This window comes from Salarias fasciatus, chromosome 14 (assembly GCF_902148845.1).
Source record: "Salarias fasciatus chromosome 14, fSalaFa1.1, whole genome shotgun sequence".
NCBI lineage: Eukaryota > Metazoa > Chordata > Actinopteri > Blenniiformes > Blenniidae > Salarias > Salarias fasciatus.
The window spans coordinates 39,560,205-39,588,062 of NC_043758.1; the positions used below are offsets into that span (position 1 = coordinate 39,560,205).

Genomic DNA, 27,858 nt, shown 5'->3' on the forward strand with positions numbered 1-27,858 from the left:
CTAACATACCGCTTTATGTGAATACATGCTTATTGTTGTTGCCACAATCAGATCAATATCAAATCCTGTCCAGAATCATCTTCACACAACCTCAAACATTCTGCAGGCTGAACAGAAGGGAACAACATTTAATAACAGTCTTCATGTCGTGTCCAGCCAGCTCCATTTCAACATTTTCAACACAAACTGAGTGAGCTCATGGATCAATAACAGACATGGAACAATAACCGGCAGGTTCATTTGCCATTGATGGAGAGTTAACTACTGACAATCATGCAAACAATTGCAATAAATATTCTAACTGATATCGTGTGAAAAAGTGGAAGAAGAAATGATCTGCAACCAGTTACATTTCGAGGAGTGGAGTTCACTCTGGACTGGTGACACTTCCTGCTGATCAGTCGAATGCTGGAGATAGTTTTTGGAGCGCTGCATATACTGATATCTTACAATTATTCTCAAATCAAAAACAATTGATTTTAAACCTGAGGTGTCATATTATGAGTTAGGTCACATCAGGATTCAATTAAATCAGAATTAAATCTCAAATTTGTAACATTTTCAGACACAGGGTGTAATGGACGGATCCGTCTGCACCATAACTTGGTGTCTGCAGCTGCAGGTTGCTGATTGCTCCTTGTTCCTGATGGTTAAATCCTGTGTACTTTATGTTGCTCCTTTTCCAGAGCGCTACGTTACAGTATACGTATCTGATGTTACATGTCAAATAAATCAAGGTCGTTTGTACGTAATGCCTTGCCCGAGAGCAGGTCAGTAATCGATCACCTCCTCAGGTGCTGCAGGTTGTTTTTACTCCATTACATGCTGTTAAGAGTCGTGTGACTGTCCATCATTAACAGGACTGTAAATGAGTGATGGAGACATTTAAAACAGTTTGACTGAGTGTGTGTGCGTGTGTGTGTGTGTGTGTGTGTGTGTGTGTCTGTGTGTGTTGGGCTGTTAGCCCGAGCAGTGAAGCAGGGAGGCAGAACAAGAACAAAGGCTGCCTGAGGTATTGATGTGTCCCAACCTCCAGAGGACTGGGGACGGGGGGACGGGGGGGGACGGGGGACGGGGGGGACGGGGGGGGGGGACGGGGGACGGGGCTGATCTCCAGGGATAGATAAGCGCTGAACAATCTGATGGATCTGAAAGGCGGCTGCTGGCTGGACGGGGGCCGGCGGTCCGTCTGGGCGTCGGCTCCAATCACCTTCATCTCCTGCGTTTGTATTTTTTTAAATATTCATTTTGTCCTCTCTCATTTTCCCCGGCAGACTCGGCAGACTCCGGGTCCGGTTGCCAGACATTCCACTTGCTGCGCCGCCTCTCCGCGGCTCCACCTGCCCGTCTTCTCACTTTCCTCGCTGCTCGCGTTGCGTTTGGAGCGGCGCTCCGGCAGATCGGCGCTGGCACTTGGACAGGCCGGATAGCCGAGTCATTATATGTCATTCAGGGCCGTCTGACTGACAGGCGCTGCATTCAGCCAGCGCGACGCTCCCCCCGGCTTTCTCTGCCCCTCTTTGATTACTGACCCCGGCATGGCGCCGCCGTCTCTCTTTACCTAACGCCCGGCGCTCCGCGGCCTTCGCGCCAGCCCCTCGCTCTCAGCCACTGTGGCCGGCCTGTCAGGGCCCTACGGTCCCGAGAGAGCCAGAACCCGGACCGCCGCCTCCAGCGCCCCGCTCGGAGGAACCGGCCAGAGATCCAGGCTCTGAACGATTCGCAGACAGACCAGCATCGCCCTGCAGGGCGGCCCGGAGTCAGACCGGGGACCCTGTCGCTGTGCGGTCTGCAGACCGGGCTGCTCTCCTCTAATGGAGAGCGCCTGTCTGCCGCTTATCTGCGGAGGCGGCGCTGAGCATCCTGAGTGCTGCAGATGGACAGGTGCAGATAGTGACGGTGAAGTGGCGCCAGCGCTGCCTTTTATCGCGCCGCCCTGCAGGCTCCGGTCTGCTCCGACCCCGGCCTTCCTCTCCCCTTCCCACTCCTTCCCCTGCATGCTGCATTTTTAATCAGCCTGGGTCATCCAATATAGAGCGGCGAGACCGGAGACCACGGCCTGTCAATCAGCCGCCGCCACCTCTCCGCCCCGCGCCGACTCCACACAAACTGCAGGACAATTAGCAGGAGCAGCTATTTATACGCCTCTTCTTCTGCGTTCAGCGGGTCGCCGCAGTGTCGGGTTCACTGATATTAAATACAGCCGAAACCTCCTCGTCCTCCTCCTCATCCTCACTGCTGACATCTTCACTGGAGCAGACACCACGGCGTATCTCCAAACTCACGCTCACCGCTTACAGCCACAGTCCGGTTGAACTTCTATCAGATGTAATTCTGTCTCTGCACACGTTTAAAAACCTGAGGATCTGTTTGGAGAGCGGGGCTCGTTCTGAGTGTCGGTCCGGGTTGCTGATGGCCGGCAGCACTCCCTTCTCAGGTCGGAGCCAGTCTGCAGGGCCGAGCAGATGCATGCTGGGAGCACGGAGAGGAAGGTGGCCCTGTAAGAGCAGCTGGGTGGTGGTGGTGCAGAGGAGACGACCCCGGGGGAAATGGCAGGAGCTCAAGAAGTGGGCAGAGGGCTGAACAATTATGTTTATGGCGTGTCGGCCTCACATGAGTTCACAAGCGGCGGTTCGGGGGAAGAGGAGTCGCGGCGGTGTCGTTCGGCTCCTGCTAATTGGATGTAAATGCTAATGCCATGAATCTGTCTCATTATGCGGCCGGCTCGGCGGCTCACGCCGGCAGAGGTCTGTGCAGGAAGCTGACGCCCGAGCCCGTCACTCCGGCGCGTCCTCATCGCGCTGACACCGCGAGAGACCATTAGCTCTAATTTGGGGAAATATCCTACCAGTTAGACCTGGAGCGCCGCAGCCGAGCAGAGACCAGGGTGAACGGCTCCCGCTCGCCCCGCGGCGCCCGCAAGAGCTAATTACAGATTCTGTGTTTATAATTACGGAGCGAGCCGAAGACGGGCTGGATCGGTTCCGTGTGTGGCCATCCGTGTGCACGCCGCGCTTTAGTGAAGTGGCCTTTCAGCTGCCTGCTTGTAATTGAATTAGAGCGAGTTCAGGGTGTCGGCTAATTGGTCGGAGTGCTGCATCTTTTAGCATCTTTTAGCATCGGGCGGACTCGTCCTCGGCGGCTCGGAGTCCGGAAGAGGAGAACATGGAGGAGCGCTGATCAGGGGAAGCAAAGTGCTGCGAGTGGAGCCGTCCCTGCTCTGCATGTGGTGCCGATAAGAGGCCGGCGGCCCGCTTTCAGCACAGCCAGCACCGGCACCGGCGGGGAATTGAGGTCACGACCTCGGCTAATGACGCATACAGTACATACAGAAGGCGGACATGTCGGCGTGAGCCTGAGCTACCAAAACATACACAGACCTACATCTGATCCTCGGGATAAACACACACTGTGGGGTTTCAAAACAAAAACTTGGGCTGCAGCAGTGCTGTTACACATGACCTCCATATTTATAGGTTTGGGAGAAGATCTGCGGGCACCGTGGAAATGGTCCTCATGCGAAGTGGTGAAGCTTCTAGTGCTTTTTCTGAAGTGGTGAGTTTTGCTCTATTTGAGCTCATCTGTCGTATTGGCGGCTGAAAGGTGGTCAGAGCTGCTCCAGAGGAGCGGCGGTCTCATCTGGGCGATCCGGTCTGACTCTGGAACGAGTCCTGCAGAAGCTCAGGAGGTGACCCGTTGGATCTAACAACGCTGGCCCATCCTGGCCAGTCCGGGTCCGTCCGCTTTTACACGAGAAGCTACATCTCAAACTAAACCTTCATCTCGTCATCTGATCGCTGCGCCACCGTTCTGTGCACAGAGCTGACCTTTGACCTGCTCATCTGCAGATCACGTCCAGCACGCCGCGGCCCCCAGCTGCTGGGATGCAGAACTCAGCGTAACACCGTGATGTCAGCATCAGAAACCCAGCTCCGCAGGGTGATTTCCAGGTCATGAGTCAACACAGAGAAACGTGGAGGAAGCCTGAAAGCGTGCGGAGAGAGAGCGGAGTGTGAGGAGACGCACCGGCCAGCAGGCTCTGGTAGGACTGCACCAGGTCCGAGGCCAGCACCAGGGGGTGGCTGGAGCCGAAGGGCGGCTGCAGCTCGTTCCACTGGGGAGTCCTGCAGGGGGACAAACCCTGTGAGAGGAGCTCCTCTGGAGGCGCCGGGTCCCGCCGTGACCCCCCCAGACCCCCCTGACCTGGCCAGAGTCCAGCAGGCCCTGGGACACGTGTTGAGCTCCAGCGGCGTGTCGTCGCTGATCTTGGGCGCCGTGCTGATGGGCCGGGGCTCCAGGACGTGCTCCACCAGGTTCCCGTAGCAGCTGACGATGTAGAGCGAGTCCACCACCGACTGCTTGGACTGGTCTGTGAGGACACGGGGACCCGTCAGAGGACAGAACCCCCCGGGGGCGACAGAGGCCGCGGCGGTCTCACCTTTCTCTCGCTTCAGGCTGGGGTTGGTGATGAACCAGGACCGGGACGCGGCGAAGACGGCGGCCACGCAGAACTCCCCTCCGCTGGACTTGCTGGGGGAGATCTGAGGAGGCGGCTTGGCTTTGCTTCAGGGGGAGAGAATCAGAAGACACAGTCAGCCGGGCAGGTCGCAGCACGCCTGACGACACACCACCACAGACAACGCTTCAGAGTCCACCTGTCCGACCGAAGACGAGCCAGACGTCTGCTTCACAGCACAGCCCGTCCTCATCGCTGGGCTCATTCACCTGAACACCGTCTGTCGTTTACAGTTTTACATCAAGTCTTTCATTAATGACTGGTAATCATTTCATGTACTGATTCAGTGAAGTGACACAGTCAGACATACAGCAGCAGAAAGACCAGCGCTCACTTCACTCGTTCATCCAAACCACTTAATCTGCTCTCAGAGTACCACAGGATTATCTTTTAGACAGTACAACTGGATTGTATTTGCATTGTTCCAATATTCAACGACTTAGTCGAGTTATCTTGTGAACAAAGCTTTATGTCAGAGATCAACAGCAACATCGATTCATTTGCCTGATTTAGTGTTGAGTAGTTTTTTAAATCCTCCAAGTGATCATCTGCATGAAAATAAGCACCGAGTTATGAAACTGTATCAAGCTTTCTTCTTTCTCCTCCTGTCCCGTCATGTGAAAGTCTCAACGGGGATGACTCTGTCATATTAATCACTGACGTTATTCACATCATTGGATGTCTGCTTTCTAGTTTGTTTGTATAATTGTCTTTCTTTCCTTTTACATTTTTGAAATAAAGCTTTAAAATCAATTTAATAATCTTTCAAAAAGAACAAACGTTGGTTTATGCAGATGAGAGTCTGCTCTATCATAAATATCAAATAAAAACTGATCTGAGTATCAGCTTTTTTACAGTTTATCATTGATCTGTGATCAACAATAGAAGAGTGTGCATTTGCTCCTCCTGGTGGTTTTCCTTCATCCCTCTAACAGATGGAAGCGCTGGTGTCACCTCACACCCTGACCTTCAGCTTCCTGGGGACGTAGGAGGAGGACAGTCTTCGCCTTGCAGGAGCTGCTACGCTCAACTGCAGGATGCAGGCTGCATCTGAAGCGTCTGCGTGAAGCAGCCGCAGCAGAGGCTTCATGGGAGCGACTGGATTGTTCAGCATGTCGGGACTGTTTGAGGGAGCGGAGCCAGAGGGAGGTCTGCAGAGTCCGGAGCAGCAGCCAGGCCGGGTCCTACTGTCCGGCCGTGGACAGCGGCGCTGAATCCATCTGCACAAAACTCCTCAGGACTTCGTCTGCGAGGAGCTGTAGTCAAAAGCGACACTCGGCCGGAGTGACAGATGGAGATCACAGCTGAGTGTCTTCAGCTCGCTGCAGTACTGGAGGCCGCCCCCAGGACAGAGGCCATTTCACCTCACTCCAACACCCTGGCAGTGCTTCATCACCACATGAATTAAAGCAGTCATCAAATCATTCCAATGCTGGAGAAGCGTTCAGTCAGAATTTAGCCCGGTGGTAAAATAGGTGAACTGTCTGTGGCCCTCTCAATCAAATCAGACCAAACCTACCCCTTCTCACGGGCGCTCTCTGCAGCCTGAGTCGAGTGCAGTCAGTCCACGTATCTGACAGATGACTGGCGCAGTGGCCATTAGCATAGCTCGGTCGCTAGCCACAGCTAATGCTACAAAGCTTCTGATCCACAGTTTGAGCTGCGGACTCGTCCCACAGGTCTGTCCTCTCGCTGTGGTTTGAGAAGCTTTCCTTCCTCGGGCAGAGATTTACAATCGAGCTGATCTCAGATACCTGACAGAAAACATGAAAACGCCAGCTCCACAAACCAAACACAAACAGCAGCGCCAGATGTGAAACGCCTGCCGAGGCCTGTCCCCGGTGGAAGGAGGTCTGACCGAGCAGGGCTCGGGGCTCGTCACTGTGTCGCAGTCCCAGGTGTTGAGAGAGCCTCCGCTGCTAAAACTCTGTGCGTTGGCTCCCTTCACACTGTCGGCACCTCAGGAATCCCCGGGTGGACGTCGTGGTTTGGCCCACAGCGTGTGAACGGGCCAGCAGGAGGGAGGACGGGTCAAAGGGAGACGGCTGAAGAACCCAACATCCCCACCCGGCCCGTCTGACGGGGCGGCAGAGGGGAGAGACGGCCACGCTCAGCATGGAGCGCCGACGGGGGCCGGCTCAGTCCGGGCCTCGGAGCGCCTCCTCAGGACCAGCTGTCCACCAGCGCTTCCAAAAGACGTCAGGTTGAACAAACAGCTCCAGTCAAACAATCTCACAGCAACACAGGAGGAGAACCAGGAGAAGCCAGAGCCAGAGGGACATAAGGCGTACGGCCCGGAGTCCTCCTGTGATCCGTGAGAGTGGGACGGGACGGGGACACGGGAGACGCGCTGGTCAGAAGACTCCAGATAGCTCCTGTTCAGCAAACAGATATTCCAGACGGGCTGTGGGAGTTCTCCTATGGCGAGGTGTTTGATTGCTGCAAGTCCTGCGGTTCCATTCCTCCCATCGCTGGAAAACATGTTAGAGCCTCAAAGGCCCCGTGGCTCGCCGGCTTCAATAACCCAGAAACAAAACCTGCTGGAGAGCCAGCTGATGCTGGTTTCCAGGGATGAGAGGAATATTCCACAGAGAGGTGGGGAGACATCCAGACCGGCTCTCCAGAAGGGTTGAAGCTCCTCAGAAAGAGAAGCGGCTCAGCGAGGAGGAGCGATCAGCTCCAACCATTCCAGCAGAGCACTTCCATAAATCACCTCCAGCTCCGCATGTGGACAGAAATCAGATTCCAGAGAGGACCGCTGGTTAAGACAGCCAGGTTAGCAAATGGCACCAAGTTAGAGGAAATGTAACCCGATATCAATAAATTATGAAACATAAAAATCCAGCGGGGCTGGTGGCAGGAGGAGATGGATGTCACCAAACAAGCGGCTGCCTCAGATCCTCCGGCCTCTCACAGGCAGAGGGATCCATTTTCTTTACAACTTTAATTCACTGAAAAGACTACTCACATGTCATTTCCACTTTTAATTTAACAAATGAGGACTCTTGACTGAGCTAATAGCTTTTCCTCAAGGGCATAATTCAATCTGCGACATCAAGCATCAAAGTCCCTTCGCATTACTGCGTCCGGGCTAATGCGAGGCGCCTCTGGGGGGGGGCTGGAAGTCCGCTGGCAGCTTCCATTTATTTCCAGGGCCCCAGTAAACAAATATGATAGTGCTCACTTGAGCCGTCCGCCCGGTGACAAAGAGCCGCGGCTGTCACTGTGCAGATTCTGGGCCATATGGCGAATTCTTATCAGGAAGAGGAGCTGGCACCGAGAGCAGGAAGGAGAGGGAAGACGGAGAGGGGCCGGCCGCCAGCAGGACGCATCCTTCAACGTCACATTTATCATTTCACAGCAGCTCTGGGAAGAGACTCTGCTGAACACACAGCCGACCACCACTGGCGGGGAAACTCGGCGTTCAGGGAGAAGCGACCGCCGTTCCCTCAGCTGGAGCCTGGGCTTCACACCGAGCCACTGGAGGCGGAGCAGCAGCGGGTTCAGCTCTGGATTTGTGTTATTTGGGCCTTCAGGGCCCTTTTCCGCCATCGTGGGAGTGAAAACACGCCGTCACTGCGGCTGGTTGGTTCACGCTTCAACACTGTAAGACTCTGAAAAGACTGTTTCTGAAAACCCATGTGCACAAAAACACCCTCTAGAGGCCTGGCGTTGAACTACAGCGTCCCCATGTTGACAGTCATCCTTTTAAAAATGGAAACGTCGAAATGCAAAAAGCAGAAAGTGAAGTTCACTGAACTCTTCAGGCCCAGCACATCAGCAGCAAGGTTGTCCCGTGAATCAACACTGAACAAGGTGAAGGGACTATTGTACACATGAATCCCACAATGCTTTGTGGCACGGTGACATGACCCTACCTCCAGCTTCAGCGTGAACGGCTGAGGGTCAGGAGTTAGCTTGTTTGGTTTCTTTGGAAAATGAAAAGAAAGTTCCCCTGGTTCAGAATCTGATCAGTTCCCTCTAAATCCCGCTCCGCCGTCCTGATCAGACGCCATCTGTGTATAAACAGACAACAGGAGCAGGAATGTGCCGCCGGCTGGTTCCTGTCTGGAGTCTCACACTGAGGGAAGGGAGGTGGACCCTGGACCCTGGACCCCGGCCCCCACTGAGGGCCGGGATTAGGCAGGAGGCGGATGAGGACAGAAGGAAAAAAGTATTCAATTAAAAGTATGAGTGACTGGCCACAACAAAAGAGGAAACCTAAGACTTGAGGAAGGCAGCACATGCTATTCATTTGGCGAGGAGGGGCGGAGCCGAGGAGCGGGAGTCGGGAAGAGAAAAGTTCCCTTCACTGAGCCGCTCAATCATCCCTCCATAAGTGACTCTGTCATAATGGGGCTTCTTTTAAAAGCTTGTAAGCATCTGATTTCAGCAGACAGCGTTGACAGGAGGCTTCAGAGAGACGCTCCGGGAGGAAGAAGACGTCCGGCCGTCACTGACAGGCCGAGTCCAGCAGAGGCAGCGCTGCAGCGAGCCTCAAAGACAGCTCTCCTCCACGGCTGGAGCCAACAATGAAAGATCCAGGCCTCAGTCTCCGTCCTGTCCATCCCTGAACATGAGAGTTACATGATCAATACATTCCCGGAGACACTACATCCAAACACGGATGTTGATCGTGACATGAATGAATACAGACATCAGAGAGTTTCTCATGTCTCTGTGCTGTTCCTACTCCTCTTATTGCATCCAGATTTTAAGCAGCTATTTATTGATCAGTCTATTTTTATTTTGTATTTTTTTTTCCATTTCATTCTAAAAAAATACAACTTGAATGCATTGTTGTATGTATAAAACAAATATGTTGAACTTCCAGTTCTGCTCTCCAGGTTGTTCCAGAGACGAGACCCTGAGCAGAGACTCGCCCTGCTTCAGTGACACACAGACCAAGTGTTGGACTCATCAGACGAGACTCAATTCTGTAACCACACTAAACACACACGGCACAAACACAGCATGGCAACACACAATTATGGCGTGCAAATGTGTCCAGTGGAAAAAGAAGAGTGACAACAGCAGGCTGCAAAGAAGAAAAAAAGAAGTCCAACATGTGTTTTACACAAAGGCGTTATTCTCAAAAAAAAAAAAAAAAAGGAAGATAATGGTGGGTTGAAGAGACAAATGAAATGAATGAGAAGACAGAGGAAACCAGAGAGCTGACGCTCTGGGACTCGTCCCCCAATCACCACCTGAAGCAGACAGAAAGCATGCAGCTCCGCGTCCGGGACGGCGTCGCACTCATCAGGCCTCAGTTACAGCTCAAAAAAAGAAGAAACAGACGGGAGTAAAGACGGTGAAGCAGGTGACTGCCACAGCTCACCAAACACACACACTGAGCAGCCCCCCCCGGCGGGCTTCGCCCTGCAACGCCACTGAGATGGGATGAGATGTCAGAGGAGGGGCGGCGCGGTGGGGAAGTGTACGGTCGCATGCTGCCCGGGGAGAAGCAGAGAAAACTCACCATGGAGTTTTAATGGCAAAACATCCCGCCCCAAAGAGGTAGGGTCTTCATGAGGGAGGGGGGGGGGGGGGGGGGGGGGGGGGGGGGGGTGGGGGTGGGGGGCACAGAGATAGACGGAAAAACCATTATTCAACCAGCACACTTGAGCAAACACACTTTTCACATTACATGCTCTCTGACGTGTCTGTTTAAGTGCACAACACGTCCGAGGCAGGAAGCCCAGCGTCTCCCGGTCCAGCAGGACTCGGAGGACGTCTGCAGAGTGTGAGTCCATCTATCTGGCAGACGCCGCACGGCGGCCCACTCCGAGTGTGTGTGTGTGTGTGTGTGCTCGTCCCTCTTTCGACATCCGTCTTTGAAAAAGCTTGTGTACATGTGCAGAGAGTAAATACGACACACACACACACCATGGGAAGCCGAGATTGAGAAAGAGCACGGGGAGTTTATCCAATTTGTAAAACAACCGGGGACGGCAGTAAAACTAACAGCACTCAGGCATTGTTGAGACAAGGAGCCGTGTGTTTGCATGCGACGGCTTTTTTTAGTGCGAGTGTGTATTTCGGGCGGCTGCATTGTCCGGCGAGCGTGCGTGCCTGTTTGGAGGAGAGGGTGTGGGCGAGATGTGTGTTGGCCATGATTATGTGAAGAAGTATGCAGCCTGTGTGTCCAGGAGTCCTCCGGAGTGTGGTGTCTGTGTCAGGATGTATTTCTGTCCGTCAGGCTCTGCGTGTTTCTGCTGTTTACAAGACATTAGGAGTGGGAGTGTGTTCCTGTGTTTATGCTGCGCGTCCAGAGATAGTGACAGAGCTCCGTAAACAGTTTACAGTAAATAAGCCTTTTCCTCGCAGCAATAAAGGTCCGATGAGACTGAACTCTGTCCCCGCGAGCCGGCCTCCCCCGCTCAAGAAAAAACACAATTCCCGGCCAACTAAAGCACTCTGCAGCACTTCTTTATTTTATCGCCGCGGCCGCATCCGCCCGTCCCTCCCAGCGATAGCACACAGTCTCCAATTAGTCCTGCGCCGTGGACGTGAGGAGAAGTGGTCCTCTGGGAGGACGGACGCAGCCGTCTGCCCCAGAAAGCCTCGGTCCAGGAGCGCCGGCACAGGAACGACCAGGGCCCCCCGGTAAGCCAACACTTATGGCAGAGCTCCACGGGGGGGGGGGGCTCCGCCGTGGACCCTCTGCTGGGCACGGGGCTCCTGCTGACACCACATCAGAAGCCTCCAGCTGGGCAAATGGACCAACACCAGTGGGAGATGGATAGAGAGGCAGGGCAGGGGGGCAAAGGTCAAGCAGGCTGTTGGGTTTTACAAGCTGCCTTTCCCTTGTCGTCCCCGGTCTCTCAGAACTTCTTGTTGGTCAAATTCACCATCATGTAATGGAAAGGAATTACTGGAACCACAACTTCAACACCAACATGAAGCATCTGCTCAGAAGTCTGACTGCTAAAGCTCTGCAGCCACATGTGACTCTACATCTCCTCTATAGTGACTCTACATCTCCTCTATAGTGACTCTACATCTCCTCTATACCGACTCTACAGCTCCTCTATACCGACTCTCCATCTCCTCTATAGCGACTCTACATCTCCTCTATAGCGACTCTCCATCTCCTCTATAGCGACTCTACATCTCCTCTATAGTGACTCTCCATCTCCTCTATACCGACTCTACAGCTCCTCTATACCGACTCTACATCTCCTCTATAGCGACTCTACATCTCCTCTATAGTGACTCTACATCTCCTCTATAGCGACTCTACATCTCCTCTATAGTGACTCTACATCTCCTCTATACCGACTCTACATCTCCTCTATAGTGACTCTCCATCTCCTCTATACCGACTCTACAGCTCCTCTATACCGACTCTACATCTCCTCTATACCGACTCTACATCTCCTCTATACCGACTCTACATCTCCTCTATAGCGACTCTACATCTCCTCTATAGTGACTCTACATCTCCTCTATAGCGACTCTACATCTCCTCTATAGCGACTCTACATCTCCTCTATACCGACTCTACAGCTCCTCTATACCGACTCTCCATCTCCTCTATAGCGACTCTACATCTCCTCTATACCGACTCTACATCTCCTCTATAGCGACTCTACATCTCCTCTATAGCGACTCTCCATCTCCTCTATACCGACTCTACAGCTCCTCTATACCGACTCTCCATCTCCTCTATAGCGACTCTACATCTCCTCTATAGCAACTCTCCATCTCCTCTATAGCGACTCTACATCTCCTCTATAGCGACTCTCCATCTCCTCTATACCGACTCTACAGCTCCTCTATACCGACTCTACATCTCCTCTATAGCGACTCTACAGCTCCTCTATACCGACTCTCCATCTCCTCTATAGCGACTCTACATCTCCTCTATAGCAACTCTCCATCTCCTCTATAGCGACTCTACATCTCCTCTATAGCGACTCTACATCTCCTCTATAGCGACTCTACATCTCCTCTATAGTGACTCTACATCTCCTCTATAGCGACTCTACATCTCCTCTATAGTGACTCTCCATCTCCTCTATACCGACTCTACATCTCCTCTATAGCGACTCTACATCTCCTCTATACCGACTCTACATCTCCTCTATAGCGACTCTACATCTCCTCTATACCGACTCTACATCTCCTCTATAGCGACTCTACATCTCCTCTATAGCGACTCTACATCTCCTCTATACCGACTCTACATCTCCTCTATAGCGACTCTACATCTCCTCTACAGTGACTCTCCATCTCCTCTATACCGACTCTACAGCTCCTCTATACCGACTCTCCATCTCCTCTATAGCGACTCTACATCTCCTCTATAGCGACTCTACATCTCCTCTATAGCGACTCTACAGCTCCTCTATAGCGACTCTACAGCTGCTCTATAGTGACTCTACAGCTCCTCTATAGTGACTCTACATCTCCTCTATAGTGACTCTACATCTCCTCTATAGTGACTCTCCATCTCCTCTATAGCGACTCTCCATCTCCTCTATAGCGACTCTCCATCTCCTCTATAGTGACTCTACTTCTCCTCTATAGCGACTCTGCAGCTGCTCTCTGTCTCATATCCTCATGTTGTGTCAATACAGAAAAAAGCAACATGGATGCTCCTACAGAAGTTTTCAGTCACATGAAGAAGTCTTCAAGAGTTCAAGAAAGCAGCCCAGATCCTGTGAAGTGGTTCTGACTGTGGAGGTTTCCAGGGACACAGTAAAATCCAGAGCGGCGTCCTTCAGCCTCTCACGCCGCGGTGAGCCGGCTGTAAACAGCTTCCCCCTGGAGGCAGACGGAGTGTGCACGGCGGCAGGGTGACGCACCGCCGCCTCCAGCGGCACGATGGGAGCCGGGGTTTAGCGTGGGTCGGCGGAGTTCAGGCCGGCACGGCGCTGAGCAGGAGAGCCGCTGTAATCGACCTGCGAGGGTGACGACCCCACTCCCAGACAATAATCGTTCACACGTTCATCTCTTAACCCGCTGGCCCTAATAGCGGCCCGCCTGGGCCATTAGAAGCAGGCAGGAGTGAGGTGATTTGTGCAAATGGCTGAGCCTGGCTGTCGTGCATTCTTAAAGCTCCTTTGCAGCTCAGGAAGACAATGGCAGCACGTATTACAGTAATCTCAGCACATCTGCAGCAGGTCAGCGGCCCTCATTTGTCGTGTGGCGGCCGTCCTTCTCGTTTCCCGCGCTGCGCTCTCATCGCCGCTCACTTCAGAATGTCATCAGGGGGATTTGGCCGGGATGGTGTTTTGTTTCGCGTGTGACAATCTTCCATTTGGATTTTCCTCTCTGTGTTAAAGTCAGACAGTGTGTACATGGGATAAGTGTGCAATAGTTTGTCTGCCTGTAAATCCCAAATTTGACCCTGACAGGCTTTTTGACAAGTTAAATCTGTCCTGGCAGGACTGCGGCTGAGCTGCCAGTCAATATTTTGCTGTTAATCTGTGACACAGATTAAGTTGTGACTGTGACTTCTCAGTGGAGGGAGATCTTTGTATTTTTCCTTTTCATCAATAACAGGCTGACGTCCAGAGTGCGGGTCACGTCCAGCCGTCAGTCTGTCCCAGCAGCCCTGCTGCCGCTCTGGAAGCTCTGATGGCTCAGGTCACCTCGCTGCCTCCACACAGCGTGAACATCTGGTCCATCCAGCGGTCCAGGTTCACCCAGCAGCAGCGCTAACCAAGCAGCCTGACCCTCATGATGGTCTGGAGGGTTTAGATATTACGTCTCACTGTGATACATGCCGTATCATCGTGTTTTAAGCGTCTTCTGAGACTCTTCTGGGCCTCTCTCTGAGCAGGCAGCAGAAATCAAAGCCAGTCTCTGCTTCAGTCCTCCTGTTTGGGATTCCGGCAGACTGAGGAGGAGCAGCCTGGCGACGGTCCGCCACTCTGACCTGGCCTCGCTTCAAGTGGGGTTATCAGGCGGATGCTGAGCAGCATCCAGCTCTGAGGAGGAGGAGGAGGAGGAGGAGGAGGAGGAGGAAGGCTCCGGCATGTCGCTGTGTGCCGACACTGAGGCCGTCTTTGATGCTGCAGCCTCTTCAGTTCGCCGGTGGTCTGCAGGCCAGCCACAGGTCTGAGGAAGCATCCCGGCCTGGGTGAGGCGCCTCAGCAGCGTGCACGTGTGTGTGTGTGTGTGTGTGTGTGTGTGTGTGTGTGTGTGTGTGTGTGTGTGTGTCATGGCAGAGTGCACACAAAGACAGCTCGGTGGTGAATGTAGGTTAAGCAGCTGGTGTGCTCCTCCGCTGCCCTGCCAACAGGGATCTGCTCATACAGGTGTAAATACAGCTGCCGGACGCCGTCTCCCACACACACACACACACACACACACACACACACACACACACACACACACACACACACACACACACACACACACACCACACACACACACACACACACACACACACACACACACACACACACACACACACACACACACACACACACCAAAGTGCGTGTACGTATAAAAAGCACAAAGCGAGGGGGCTGGCTGTGCAGACAGGCAGATGGTGCCCGGGTACTCCTGGGCAAGTTTACCGTGAAAGCACATGATATCAGCCCCGACTCTGGGGGCCCAACCTGCTGCCTCGCTCAGAGACTGTGTGTGAGTGTGTTAGTGTGTGTGTGCGTGCAGGAGCGGGCTGCACAGCTGCACGTCCTGACGCGTTAATACGGAGGCCTAAGAAGCCGCCTGCAGCAGCTGGGGAAGGTGTTTCTCATCCAGGCTCATCAGCTGATCGCAGCGAACATCTGCTCTGGTCTCAAACTTCACGGAGAGCAGGCTGAGCCGATGCGGCGGGTGTTACACACTGCATCATGACTGCATTATATGAAGGGGTTGGAAAGCCTCAGAGATGCTCTGCAGTGGTAGAGGAACCGTCTTCTGGACGTGGGGAAACGGCCGACAGCTCGGGGAAGCTTACAGGCTGCCGTGGAACATGGTGGAGGCATCATCATTCATCAGGCTGCTTCACTCAGGAGAGAGCTGCGCTGTGCTGAAGTTCTGGGTCTCTGACCAGGACCCTTCAAAGGTCACATGAAGCAACACCAAAGCAGGGAAACGTGATGAACGGTTCTGATCTCGGTCCAACAGTAAACCTTAAACTCACAACAAACCGAGGCTAGATGGACCCGTCGCCTCTGGAGCAAACACCCAATCGTTTCAGGACTTCATATTCAATAGAAATAATAAACAGAGAGCAGAACAGCCGACAGCAGTCACATTTATCAGTAGGTTAAAGGTTGTTTTAGAGGGCAAACGTATGGATGGTAAAATAGAACCTCAGTAACTCAGAGCAGTTTTTAACTAAACTGCATCACAAATACACTGCAGGGTGTTCCTTCACGCTGGTCTTGATTTGATCCTGTTTATAATGCGAGTGATCACTTTAAAATGTTATTTATTGGGGTTTTTTTCACAAATCATAGACTGAATGAAAGAACAGAAGTCCTCAAAACTGTTCAGTCAATCTGCTGGCAGAAATCTCAAGAAAAAAAGTGAAAAATGTCGTTGGCAGAAATGGTTGTTTGTTTTATTCCAGTTTGACAGACTTCGTTCTTTCCTCGCACGGCTGTGAAGTAAAGACTCTGGAGCTCAGAGTGACTCCCGGAGAAATAAAGGTGAGCGTGGGAGAAGCAGGTAGGCTGGAACATGAAGAGCTCTCACAGCTATGAATGTGATTTCTGAGGCTTTAAATCAGCCGAGAGTGACGCTAAATGCTCCAGCAGTCAAAGCGGCGGCGGCGGCGGCTTGACACCATCATAAACATCTCCTGTTCAATAATCATCCTTCCAGAGCAGATGCCGGCTGCAGGTGACCTTAATGACAGCGTGGAGCTGCTCTGACCACATGACGGGACCTCCGCCCTGATCCTCAAAGCTCTCTTATCAAATATCCCGGCAGATAAATCCCTCGCCGTCTGTTTGAATCATTATAGCATTTCCCATTCAAACTGGGCATGAAAATGACATTTAAATGGAAATATTAAAATCTGCCCATATTTGTGAAGCCACCTGTCCTCTATGTAAATACACCGAGCTTGGACCTGTAGGAGCCCAAGCTCTTAAAACGACATGATTTCAATGTATGGCAGAGGTCCAGCAGAGCGCCGGCGGCGAGGAGCGGAGGCCGTCTTCCCGGCACGACGTTCCACCGCATTTCATGGGACTTGAATATGGTTTGAACGGACGGGGCAGGAAGGATGTGTTTGGTCTGGAAGGCTGTGCTTCATCACCCTATGCAAAAAAGCCCCGTCTGCGAGCAGCAGCTGGATGTGTGAGACACAAAACACTGTTTTCACAAGCTGATTAATGGATTTAGGTCCTCCACAAACAGCCTGCAACGCTCCGCCACTTCAGTTATCGGCTGTCAGCGTCATGTCAGGGCTCCGGCTTTAAAACCGCCTCAGCGGCCAGCAGCACACACACTCCTAAACATGTCTGTGTTCAAAGGAGGCTGTTTCACACGTCTCGACCGGAGCAAAGCCACAGCATCAGCAGGGTTTCACTCCATTCTGGACTAAGAACCATCGTCACGTCAAGCAGAACTACACTCCGTTACACATGCAGCAGGTTTCTCTGAAGTTAAACATCTGATCTGAAAAGTTCAGTCCATCTGGAACCCAGATCTGATACAACAGCCCAGCAACCTCCAGCAGCAGGAAGCCAGAGTCTGGTGTCCTGAGCTCAGAGACCGTCAGACTGCTCACTGAGGACAGGACGAGGACGAGGAGGAGGACGAGGAGGAGGATGAAGAGCAGCAGCAGGAGGGGCTGGACGCTCAGACACTTTCTGCTGCAGTCCCTGTGTGTGTGGAGCCACGAGGAGAGTGTGTGTGTGAAGCTCCGTCAGCACCGGCGTGGCTTCACATGAGCCAGTGGCTGACCTCTGACCTCTTCAGAGATCTTCAAACTACAGCGAGAAGAGCTCAGAGAGCTGAGCTCCAACAGCGCACACACACACATCCGACAGCAGTGTGAGGGAGAGAGCAGGGAGGAAGAGGAGGAAGAGGAGGAGGAGGAGGAGGAGGAGGAAGCAGAGCCGTACTGAGTTATGAATGCTGTGATCATGAGGTAAGGGGATCACACTGAAGCTAAAGAACACATGTACACCATAAAGAGGAGCTGCTGTGGAGTGTGTGTGTGTGTGTGTGTGTGTGTGTGTGTGTGTGTGTGTGTGTGTGTGTGACAGACCTACCCGGTGCGCTTGGTGATGGTTCCCAGGGTCATGGGCTGTTTGATCTGCGCCAGCGGCAGCACCACGGTCAGGCTGGGCAGCGGGCTGAGCCGGGGGTTCCCCATGTTGTTGTTGGTGAAGTTATTGTACGAATCCTGACTGCTCAGCTTGGCTAGGAGACACACACACACACACACACACACACACACACACACACACACACGCAGGGTTATTACAGTGGACGTCACAGTTAAAACTCTATTTGAATTTGAGAATAACCTGAACATCTTCGAAGCAGTGAGATTATTTACCATCCAGGTCCAGGTTTGATACAAACCCCTGAACAAGCTGACCAGCGAACCTGATCTCTGAATCATCACACTAACCTGTTTTTCTACAGTTTGGAAATTGAAGAGAAAAAACTACATAGCAGTTATTTTCTGATCAGTCTTTCTTGTGAAATTATACCATGATTTCAAGAGCAACATTAAAGCATCTAAAATAATTTCTCAGATCATGTCAGGAAAAAGTCCATTTTCTTTTGTCTGGCGTCTACATGTAATTATTAAAAAAAAAAAAAAAAAAAGCCAAAAATTATTGTTTTACCCCGGAAAAGGAGTTCGGGGAGCATGCAGGGAATTTCAAAGGCTTTTTTTTAATGGTACATGATGACTTCTGAAAGTTTCAAATGAACCAGAACAACTTCAATCTACAGGTGAGAAGGAGCTACAAGCTGTTGAGAAACAAAGGAAATCCTGAAATGTGCCGGTGTTCCGTGAGGCGATTCATATTTCACTGGTCTAAATCCATCAGGAGGATTTTAAACTAATGACCAAAAAACGTCTCACAGAAAAGTCTGAAAACAATGTTAAAACACATTCCGCTACAAAGAACCACAAGGAAAATGGTTTCAAAGAACATTTCTCTGCCACTTTGCTCTGAATATTTAGCTTTATTTCCACCTCACACACACACACACAAACGCACACACACACAGAACCCCGGGTTCAAGGCCTCTTGTGGAATGATTGCAAATAACCAACTCAAGATGCTCCGTTACAAAGGCTCTGCTTCCAGTGCCTGGCAGACCGTTAATCAAGGCCAATCAACAGGCACCACACACACACACACACACACACACACACACACACACACACACACACACACACACACACACACACACACACACACACACACACACACACACACACACACACACACACACACACACGCGATCCAGAATAACGCATCTCGTCTCACATTCGCAGAGGCGCTGCAGCCTAACATAATCAGGCATGTGAAGGGGCTCCTGGGGGCCGCTCCGAGGCCCCGCCTCCTGTCCCCTCACCGCTTCACCCCACCTGGCACCTCCACATCTCTCACCGGTCAGAGTTCATCTCAGGCACGAACAGCAGAGGAAAAGGTTTTCATGGAGCTAGCTAGCATGGTTCCTGCAGGGAGCTCCAGCTGAGCTTCAGCACCAGAGCGAACCAGCATGCTGAATGCTGCAGGAACCCTGCGCTGCCTGCTGAAGGGAAACTGGGGCTCAGCTCCTTCTGCTCACCCGGGCTTCAGTAAAACCTGTTGCTTGTAGTTTCTTGCAGCAGAACAGGGACTGTGATCAGAACTCTGGCTCTGTCCGACTGGACCCCATCGGACCAGGATGTGGAGACAGACCTGTTTACAGGGAGGGTTTGGCTCTGACTGATGTGTTCCTGTGATTTACAGCTGGTGAGGACACTGCAGACACGTTGGGCTGCTTTTGCCGAGTGTTGGGCGAACTGTTGACTCGATCAACACAAAGAGAAACGACACAATCACACAGAGACAGTGACACTGAAATATTCCGCCTCTGGGGTTTCCAGCTGTGGCTGATAAAACAAATATGTTTGTAATCCTGTGACAAGAGGGCCCACAAAGCAGAGGGGCCTGAGGATTCAATGGGCAGCCCAAAGAAAATTCCAAGTTCAAGTGCTTTCAGAAGAAATAAAGAGCAAACCTGCGGGTGCGCCACAATGCTGGCCTGAATGCCGGCCTTGTTCCATTTGTTGGGTTAATAGATGATTGGCAGCCAGGAAACATAAAGGAATGAAAGGCGGGGAGGGGAAGGAGGGCACAAAGAAAACAGGGAGCACATCAAAGCCCACAATGGAGGTCGAGGAGGAGAGAGCCTGGTCGTGACGAGGAAGCAGCGATCAAGAGGAGGCTGAATGCCGGCGGAAAGGGAGCGCTGAGTGTTTTGCTCCAGTCTTTTAGATCATTAACGTGGAGCTTTGAGTTTCATTAGTGCTGCCAAAGGTCCGCTTTGTGGTCCCCCAGAGGGCCGACCCCCGTCCTCCAGGACTCTGCTGGACAACAACACTGGGCGGGCGGGACACCCCCACCCCCCGGCCCGGCCCGGCCCGGCCCGGCCCGGCCCTGGACCAGAACCCTGAGCCCTGACCGAGCAGCGCGGCGCTGTGTGAAGCAGCTGCTCTGCCTGTCAGGCCGTCAGGCTGGGACGTCACAGCGGTGGAAGCGGAGCTGTGTTCTATAACAGCTGATCTACGGGCGGACCAAGGTGAACGGCGTGCAGACAGGAGGAGGGCCGGCGCCGCACAGGGAAGGAGGGAGCGGGGAGACAGACGAGAAGCGCCTGGCGGACGGACGCAGTGATTTGATTAATGAGCGGGGCGTGATGTGCCCGGGCGCCGATACACGACATCTCCATGGAAAGAAGATCCATCAATGCAAATGGGGCCGCGTCGCCGCGGCCCGGAGAAAGAACTCGGACCGTGCCAAAAAGTCACACCAACACCTGACCCGGCCTCTCCTCCTCCTCCTCCTCCTCCTCCTCCTCCTCCCATCCATCCATCCATCCCTCCCTGTCTCAACAGCATTTGCATCCCCTTCTCGCATTGAGCCCGTCTCCCTGTCCTTGGCGCTCTTTCTTCTCTCCTCGGCCGGCACGTCGTCATGCAATCTCAGGTTTCTCTCCCCTCTTTTAATACCCCATTTGCATCCGATACAGGCGGCCGCTCCGGGCCGCCGGCGACGTGCGAACGGAGCGAGCTCCGGGACTGCTCAGGCAAAACCGCCCCGGACATTTGAATGATTCTGCCAGGGAACGTTTGAAGGCAGGCCGGCACGCCGGAGAGGTGTGAAGAGGAGGAGGAGGAGGAAGACGACCCACGGAGAGCTCCTCACGATGGCTGCTGAGGCCTCCAGACGTTCGGTTTCTGATACCTTCAGATACTGTGGCTGCTCTATTTTCACCTTCACTGGTCCTGACGGGGTCTTGGAGGATTATTAAATCCTGGTGATCTCAGGGCAGACGTGAACGGCAGGATCAGCCGGACCTGGAGGAGCTGCTCAGAGCAGAGCAGGTCCAGGTCCAGCAGGGCGTCCTGCTGGGAAGACAGTGAGGTGGTGGAGTCTCCACATTCTACCTTTCGCCCCCGGACGGTTTTCCCAGACATGTTGGAGGAGGAGGAGGAGGAGGAGGAGGGCAGCAGTCCACCATCCCGATTCCCCAAAGTGTCATTATTAAAACACTAACTTCCACAGGAGGAGGGAAGAGAGGGAGGCAGAAGAAAACAGGAGGGAGGAGAAGAAAGGCAGAGCGAGGGACTGCAGGGAGGGCTAGAAAGGCTCCGACACAAAGGGGAGGAAGAAAGGAGCGGGGATCCCCGCCGGACAGAGAGAAAACAAATTAAAAGAGCCCTTATAAAACACAGATGCTGCAAAGAAAATAAACTTCACAAGATTTACTGTTTTCCAGAGGAAAGGGAGGACCGGTGGAAAAGCCATCAGCGCCCCGCTCTCCCGCTCGTCCTCAGGTAACGCGGCGGCGGAGGAGCCGCTCTCCGGCTCTCCTCGCCCTCCAGCTCGCCCTCTGCTATTTCCAGCGAGGAGTGGAGGTCAGGCCGGGCCTGTGTGAACATGGCTTCCTGCCCGGCCTCCTGCTCCCAGACCGCAGGCTAACGGGGAGCGCTTTTATGGAAGGGCCCTATTTGGGAACGTTTTCAGACTGGTTTGTGTTTTTATTGACGTTTCTCATGTCAGGGAGCTTAGAAAAACACTCGCTGCACGGCGGCAAACACAGAGCCCGTTCCCAGGACGCCGCTCGCCTCATTTTCTCATAAAACACCAGCGCTGCAGAGGAGGAGAGTGAAGGACACGCCGCTGCAGAAGCACAACCTGTCGTCCATTTCTGCATTCCCAACAAACGGCGAGCAGAGCGGCGAGCAGAGCGGCGAGCAGAGCGGCGAGCAGAGCGGCGAGCCGAGCAGCAAAAACAGCCCCTCAAATCACATCCACACCTTTACAGCAGGTCAGTGTTTACAAGGCTGCAGCAGACTGCAGCAGGAGAGCTGCGAGAGGTCACACACACACACACACACACACACACACACACACACACACACACACACACACACACACACACACACTCTGAGTCTTGTCTCCTACGTTTGAAGTGAAGCTTCACTCAGGTCACACACTGACGCACCAGTGATGATGTCTTCAGCTCTTTACAGAAGGTTCCAGATGGAAACACACTTCAGAGGCGACAGATAGTTGTTAACAGCTGTTTTCTGATCATATTCATTTTAGAAGCACGTTTATCCTCATGAAAACGTTTTTCTCTTCTTTATTCTTCAAGAATAAATTGTATTGGTTTTCATTGCATTGAATGACTTTCTGTTGTAAAATCAAAAACTGTTTGATTCAGACACAAAAAAACAACACACACACACACATATATACACACACAAACATATATATGTGTGTGTATATATGTATATATATATATATATATATATATATACACACACACACACCATTCACTCTGCTACACAAAAACAAAAAACATTCTATATATTTGTATATATTATAGTTCCTGTTATATTTTAAGATTTCTGTTTATGTTGTACACAGAGAGATCTTTCTTTGTTTTTCTGTAATTATTCTGACTACGATTTGTACTATAACTTTTTTTGCACCTTTCCTTACTTTTTGCCCCCACTGTGTGTTATATATATATATATATATATATATATATATATATATATATATATATATATATATATATATATATATATATATATATTGTTATTAATAGTTATAATAGTAATAGTAATAATTATATTACTATTATTAATATTATATAACTATTATTTAATATTTAATAGTTATTTCTATTTAAAAAATGTATTGTTGATATTTTCTAACACATTCAACCATTTTAAAATCTAATAAAATAAATGAAAGTTCATTTATTGCTTAGAAACACTTACATTTATATAGTTTTATATATATAGGCAAAAAACAAAGGCTGGTTTAAAAAGTGAAGACACAGACGTCCTCCGGACCAGGACTCCTCAGATCTGACCGCTGTCACATTAAAGCGTCTCATCCTCAGCCCCGTCACCCACAATCCTTCAGAGACGATTTACTATTAAAACAATAAAGTCTCGTCTGTTGCTGTTCGACTGAGAGACACTGAAACTCAAATCTTTCTTCTGACTGTGACAGACTTAAAACCAGTGAGTCTTCATGGTCTCACCTCCCGTCATGATCAAACTCTCAGTGCTGATTTCATGTGGAAACACTCTGAGTGGCTGAATGACAGGATGATGGTTCAAGGTGCAGCAGATGGATGGATGAATGGAGGACGCTGTCAGCCCCACACTTCCTGCAGTCCAATCAGAGAGAGTGGAGCGGACGGCGCGGCGGCGGCCGTCAGCCCTCTTGATTCGGTGACAAAGGCCTTTTCAGGAGGGAGGGCAATAAGCCGGAAGCCACCAGAGCAACAGCGACACAAGCAGCTTTATTTCTTTATCTCTACCTTACAATTTTACAAATCAAATAATGATGAGTGCAGCGGCGGCGGCGGTGATCAGAGGGCTTAGCGGCCGTGCAGGCTGAGTGATTAGGGTGGGCTGAGAGGACGGAGGGCGGCGGCACAGTGGCTCGCCGTCCTCGCACCGGGAGGTTCTGGAGGCTTTAGAGGCCTCAGCGGTGGAGGGAAGGCTAATTTGCAGGTGAACGGCGTGCTGCATCGGCGTGTTCCTCGCCCTGCGGAGCGCCGGAGCTGCTTCCCGGCTCACCTCTGACGGCGCCGCGCCGCTGAATCACATGTACGAAGTGATGGACAAAGAATAATCCTCTCGTCAGAAAGACGCAGGGGAGGCTTTTAAAACAACATCTGCTGGATCCGGGAGCCGCTCGCCGCCGAGCAAGGCCCGTCTCAGCTCAAGACACACACACACACACACACACACACACACACACACACACACACACACACACACACACACACACACACACACACACACACACACAAACTGTCTCTCTCTCTCTCTCTCTCTCCCCAGGAGGAGGTGACCATTTGTAAAACAGAGGAAGAAGCTGGAGGAACTGCAGCTCTTCTTCTGGGTTGTTAGATTGGTATCAAGGAAAAACCCTCACAGCAACTCCAGCTTCACCAGCGTGTGTGCCTGTGTGTGTGCGCGTGTGTGTGTGTGTGTGACAGAGTCTGCACACTGCTGCCAACCCTGACCATGCAGCGCCACACGGAGGCCCGGCGCGGTACTGACAGGAAGCGAGGCTGCTCTCTGAGGGCTTCCAGACGCAGAAACACACAGAGTGTGACTCTGAAGCTGCAGCTCGCTTCAAGCAGGAGGGTTTCCTGACGGGCCAGGGACGTCTTCAGTCCGGATCAGGACGCCGTGTCGGACTCAGAGACGTGATGTAAATGTCCCTGTGTGGGGAATCTGAGACTCGGAGCTGGGGGACGGCTCGGGGACGGCTCGTGGGACGGTCCGTGGCGGGGCTGTGCTGCGCGGCGTCCTGCTCTAACGGCTTGGCTCGAACACACCAGGGTTCACTCATCGGAAGCTGAAAATGAGCTCAAACAAGCTTATTTATTTATTCATGTGGCTGGATGAGCGTTCCTATTGAATCACTGGAAAGTCTGCCAGCATGTCCATATCAGAGCTCTGGCTGCCGACATGTTGACTTGTGGGTAATTAAGCCTCAGCATTTAGAGGGTTTTGTTACACGTTTGTTTTTCTAACCTCATTTATGGAAATATGTGCTGGTTTCTTTGATCGTCCACAACATGAACCGCGCTACGGCCCATGCTGTGAAAGAGATCTCAGTCAGTGAGGATGCAGTGATTTACCGTGTGTGTGCAGAGAGGACGCCTTTCCAACGAACTCTGGATTCATCAGAAACATGAAACATCAAGATTTAACCCTGGCCGGTTTGCAGCTCGCAGTGAAATGTTGATTCAGCCAAGGTTAACGTCCACATCGTTCAGCTTCCCCGATCAGGAGGAAACCAGGCGGTCCAGACGTGGGTCCCGTTCAGAGGTCAGAGGTCACGGCGGCCTGGCCGACGAGGCCTGCGGCGTGTCGTGACCGGCGGAACGGGGAGCCATCTGCCGTCGGAGGGCCGCAGGAGCGTCGCACGCCAGCACTCGTGAGCGAATGTTTCCCCGGCTCGGCGTCTGTGTTTTCCAGCGCGGGACGATGACAGACGGCGAGGCGAGCGGGGGCGAGCGAGGAGAAGGGGGGGCGGGGGGCGAGATAAAACAAAACGTCCAAACCCAAATAAGCAGGCCGTCGGCCTCTAATAGCAGAGAGGAAGTGTCCCTTTATCAACATGTGAATTAACAGTTTCCCGTCACACCTTGTTTTCGGCCGCCCCCTCGCTCGCCGGCTCTCTCTGAACCAGCGCCAGGACCCCGGCGGCCCCCCTGATCGGACCACCGGGGCTTCTGCTCGCTGAGGAAACAAATCTGTTGCACTGACTAATAGCCCCGTGTTGATGTTTTATGGCGGGGAAGTGTATCACGAGTGCTGTGTATACACTCCGGAGGAATCCAGCCTCTCGGACGGAAAAAAATCCTCAACGTAAGAGTCTGAGTTCCTGACGTGTCGCTGCAGTTCACGCTCACACCAGAGGAATCGGCGGGGAAACCAGCACTGAAGCGGAAAAGCCAGAAAAATCTGAGACGATTCAGATTAAAAACGAAGCGCCGAAACACTGAAATGTCATGAGTCTCATCATTTATTTTGGATTGTTGGTGAAGAAATGTCGATCATCTCGTCATGATTTCTGCTCCAGGTTGTTGTTCTCTCGCTGTTTTTGTTTTTTTTTTTTTCCTCATTCGGTTGTGTTTCTACTTGAGGGTGTCGGTCTGTGTGCTGTGCGAAGCCCAGTGTGTGTGTGTGTGTGTGTGTGTGTGTGTGTGTGTGTGAGACCCTGTTGGCACTGCTCGCTGCCCTCCTCCGGCCCGGTGACCTCTGGCCTGACCTCTGCAGGAAGTCTGCGCACGCTGAGGTGTAGCGGCGGGAGTCGGGCCGCTCCCGGCTCGTCACCTCACACGGCGACACACCGGCGGAGCAGAGCAGCTGCACTGGACTCGGCCACAGGAGCAGCCGCTGCACAGTCTCACGGCGACGAGACGACGGCCAATTGCAGCCTCTATTTTTAGAGGGCCGGCGGCGGCGGCGGCGGCTCCCAGAAGGATGTGTACTTTCTGCAGTTCCTTCCCAAAAATCAACGCTGGAGACAATCACAGAGCAGCTGTTGTGGCGAGGAGGCCCCCCCGCCCCCGCCCCCGCCACTGGCTTCCAGATGAACCAACCGTCCTCTAGTTTTTACACCCGGCTCCTCAAAAGAAGGGAACACTCCCAGAACACGCAGAAGGCGACAACAGCAGATCTGACTCAACGTGTTTTCTTCCGGTAAAAACTCTGAATGATGAAGCTTCTTGTCACCGCTGGGGGGCCTGGGGGGGCTGACAGGACGCCGTGCTGCCGGTTTAACTCCACAACCTTTCATGACCTGACCATGGCCGGTCCCCAACTTACTGAGTCTGAAACGCTCACTCAGCATCTCGTCTTCATGGTGTCGCCTGCCGAGGTAACCATGACAACCAGCACCGGAGGAGGAAGAGCCACCGCGCTGCAGAAGCTCCCAGCTTCCCACAGCTTCTACAGTCAGGTGATCACTCTCTAGACCTCGTGTCTGGATCCAGAGAGTGATCTCCTCGTGTCTGGATCCAGAGAGTGATCTCCTAATGTGTGGGTTCAGAGAGTGATTGTAACACCCGTCAATGTAATAATGCCCCAAAACGTAATAAACCACTAACGTTATAAAATATGCAGCTTTTAATGTAATAATCCTGCAAACGTAACACATTTTCCACAAACGTAATAGCCGCTGCCTACTACAAACGTAACACGCCATTTCCCACAAATGTAATAACTGTTACGTTTGTAGAGATTTATTACGTTTGTGGGGAAGTGAAAAGCTTCAGCTTTCACTGTTGTAATAACTTCCCACATATGTAATAATGCAGTGAGTAATGGCTGCTGCTGCTGTTTGATGGTGGTTGTTCTTACCTACTGACAGCCTCCTGACCGTGGGTACGGAGAAGCTCTCTCTCTTTGGTTTCAGTGGTAAATAATTGAATTAGTAAACCTTGAAACCTGTCTGGGTTTATTTTGTGATGGTGACTGAAGAACTGCAAAATGATCCGTACGCCTTATGTGTTACATCAAAATGAGCTGGAAGGATCAGCAGTCAGTTCCTATGGGGATGGGCCTGCTCAATTGATGAGCGATCTTTTATAGATTTAGCTCTATTTTATTTAGGATATTTATTGTTACTTTAACGTCAAATTGTCATGGAGAAATAAACCCTGTTTTTTTTGTCCATATCAACCAACCAACTCCATACTATCTCGCTTAATATGCCAATTGCATAATTTACGATGTGTGTATTTGTGTATCGTCACATCTGTCGGGGGGCGTGGTGCCACCGACACCGGAGGGTTATTATTGGATTCAGAAGGAATACGATCCCGTCTTTAATGATATGTAGGCTGTACAGCCTGGTCTACATTCAATAAACTACAGTAGATTGACGTTTGGTCGGAGGGTCCCCCCCTACCTGTTTATGGACAGGGCTGATACTGACAGAGGACGCAGACTACAGTATGTGATTGACAGAGGGAGACGATTAAAAAAAATCCTGTGAAATTATGAAGAAATCTGGATCCATTACTCATTTGTAAACACAACACTTATCAGTCAATAGGCAAGGATCCAAAAGTTTATTAGCTGAATTCATAACCGCACACAGCAGAGAGAGAGAGAGAGAGAGAGAGAGAGAGAGAGA

General features: G+C 52.0%; 1 protein-coding gene across 2 annotated transcripts in view; it reads right to left on the reverse strand.

Annotated features, from left to right (window-relative positions):
• Nucleotides 1-27,858, reverse strand: part of bcas3 (BCAS3 microtubule associated cell migration factor) — a 282,337-nt gene that overhangs the window by 181,746 nt on the left and 72,733 nt on the right. Inside the window, exons 16-20 of one of the 2 annotated variants that reach the window (XM_030108062.1) lie at nt 17,707-17,857; nt 9,996-10,040; nt 4,439-4,563; nt 4,204-4,369; nt 4,027-4,124 (exon numbers count right to left, since the gene is read on the reverse strand). In XM_030108062.1, coding sequence (XP_029963922.1) covers nt 4,027-4,124; nt 4,204-4,369; nt 4,439-4,563; nt 9,996-10,040; nt 17,707-17,857 — 585 coding nt within the window. The remainder of the gene's footprint in view (nt 1-4,026; nt 4,125-4,203; nt 4,370-4,438; nt 4,564-9,995; nt 10,041-17,706; nt 17,858-27,858) is intronic. The other variant, XM_030108064.1, reaches the window with a different exon arrangement.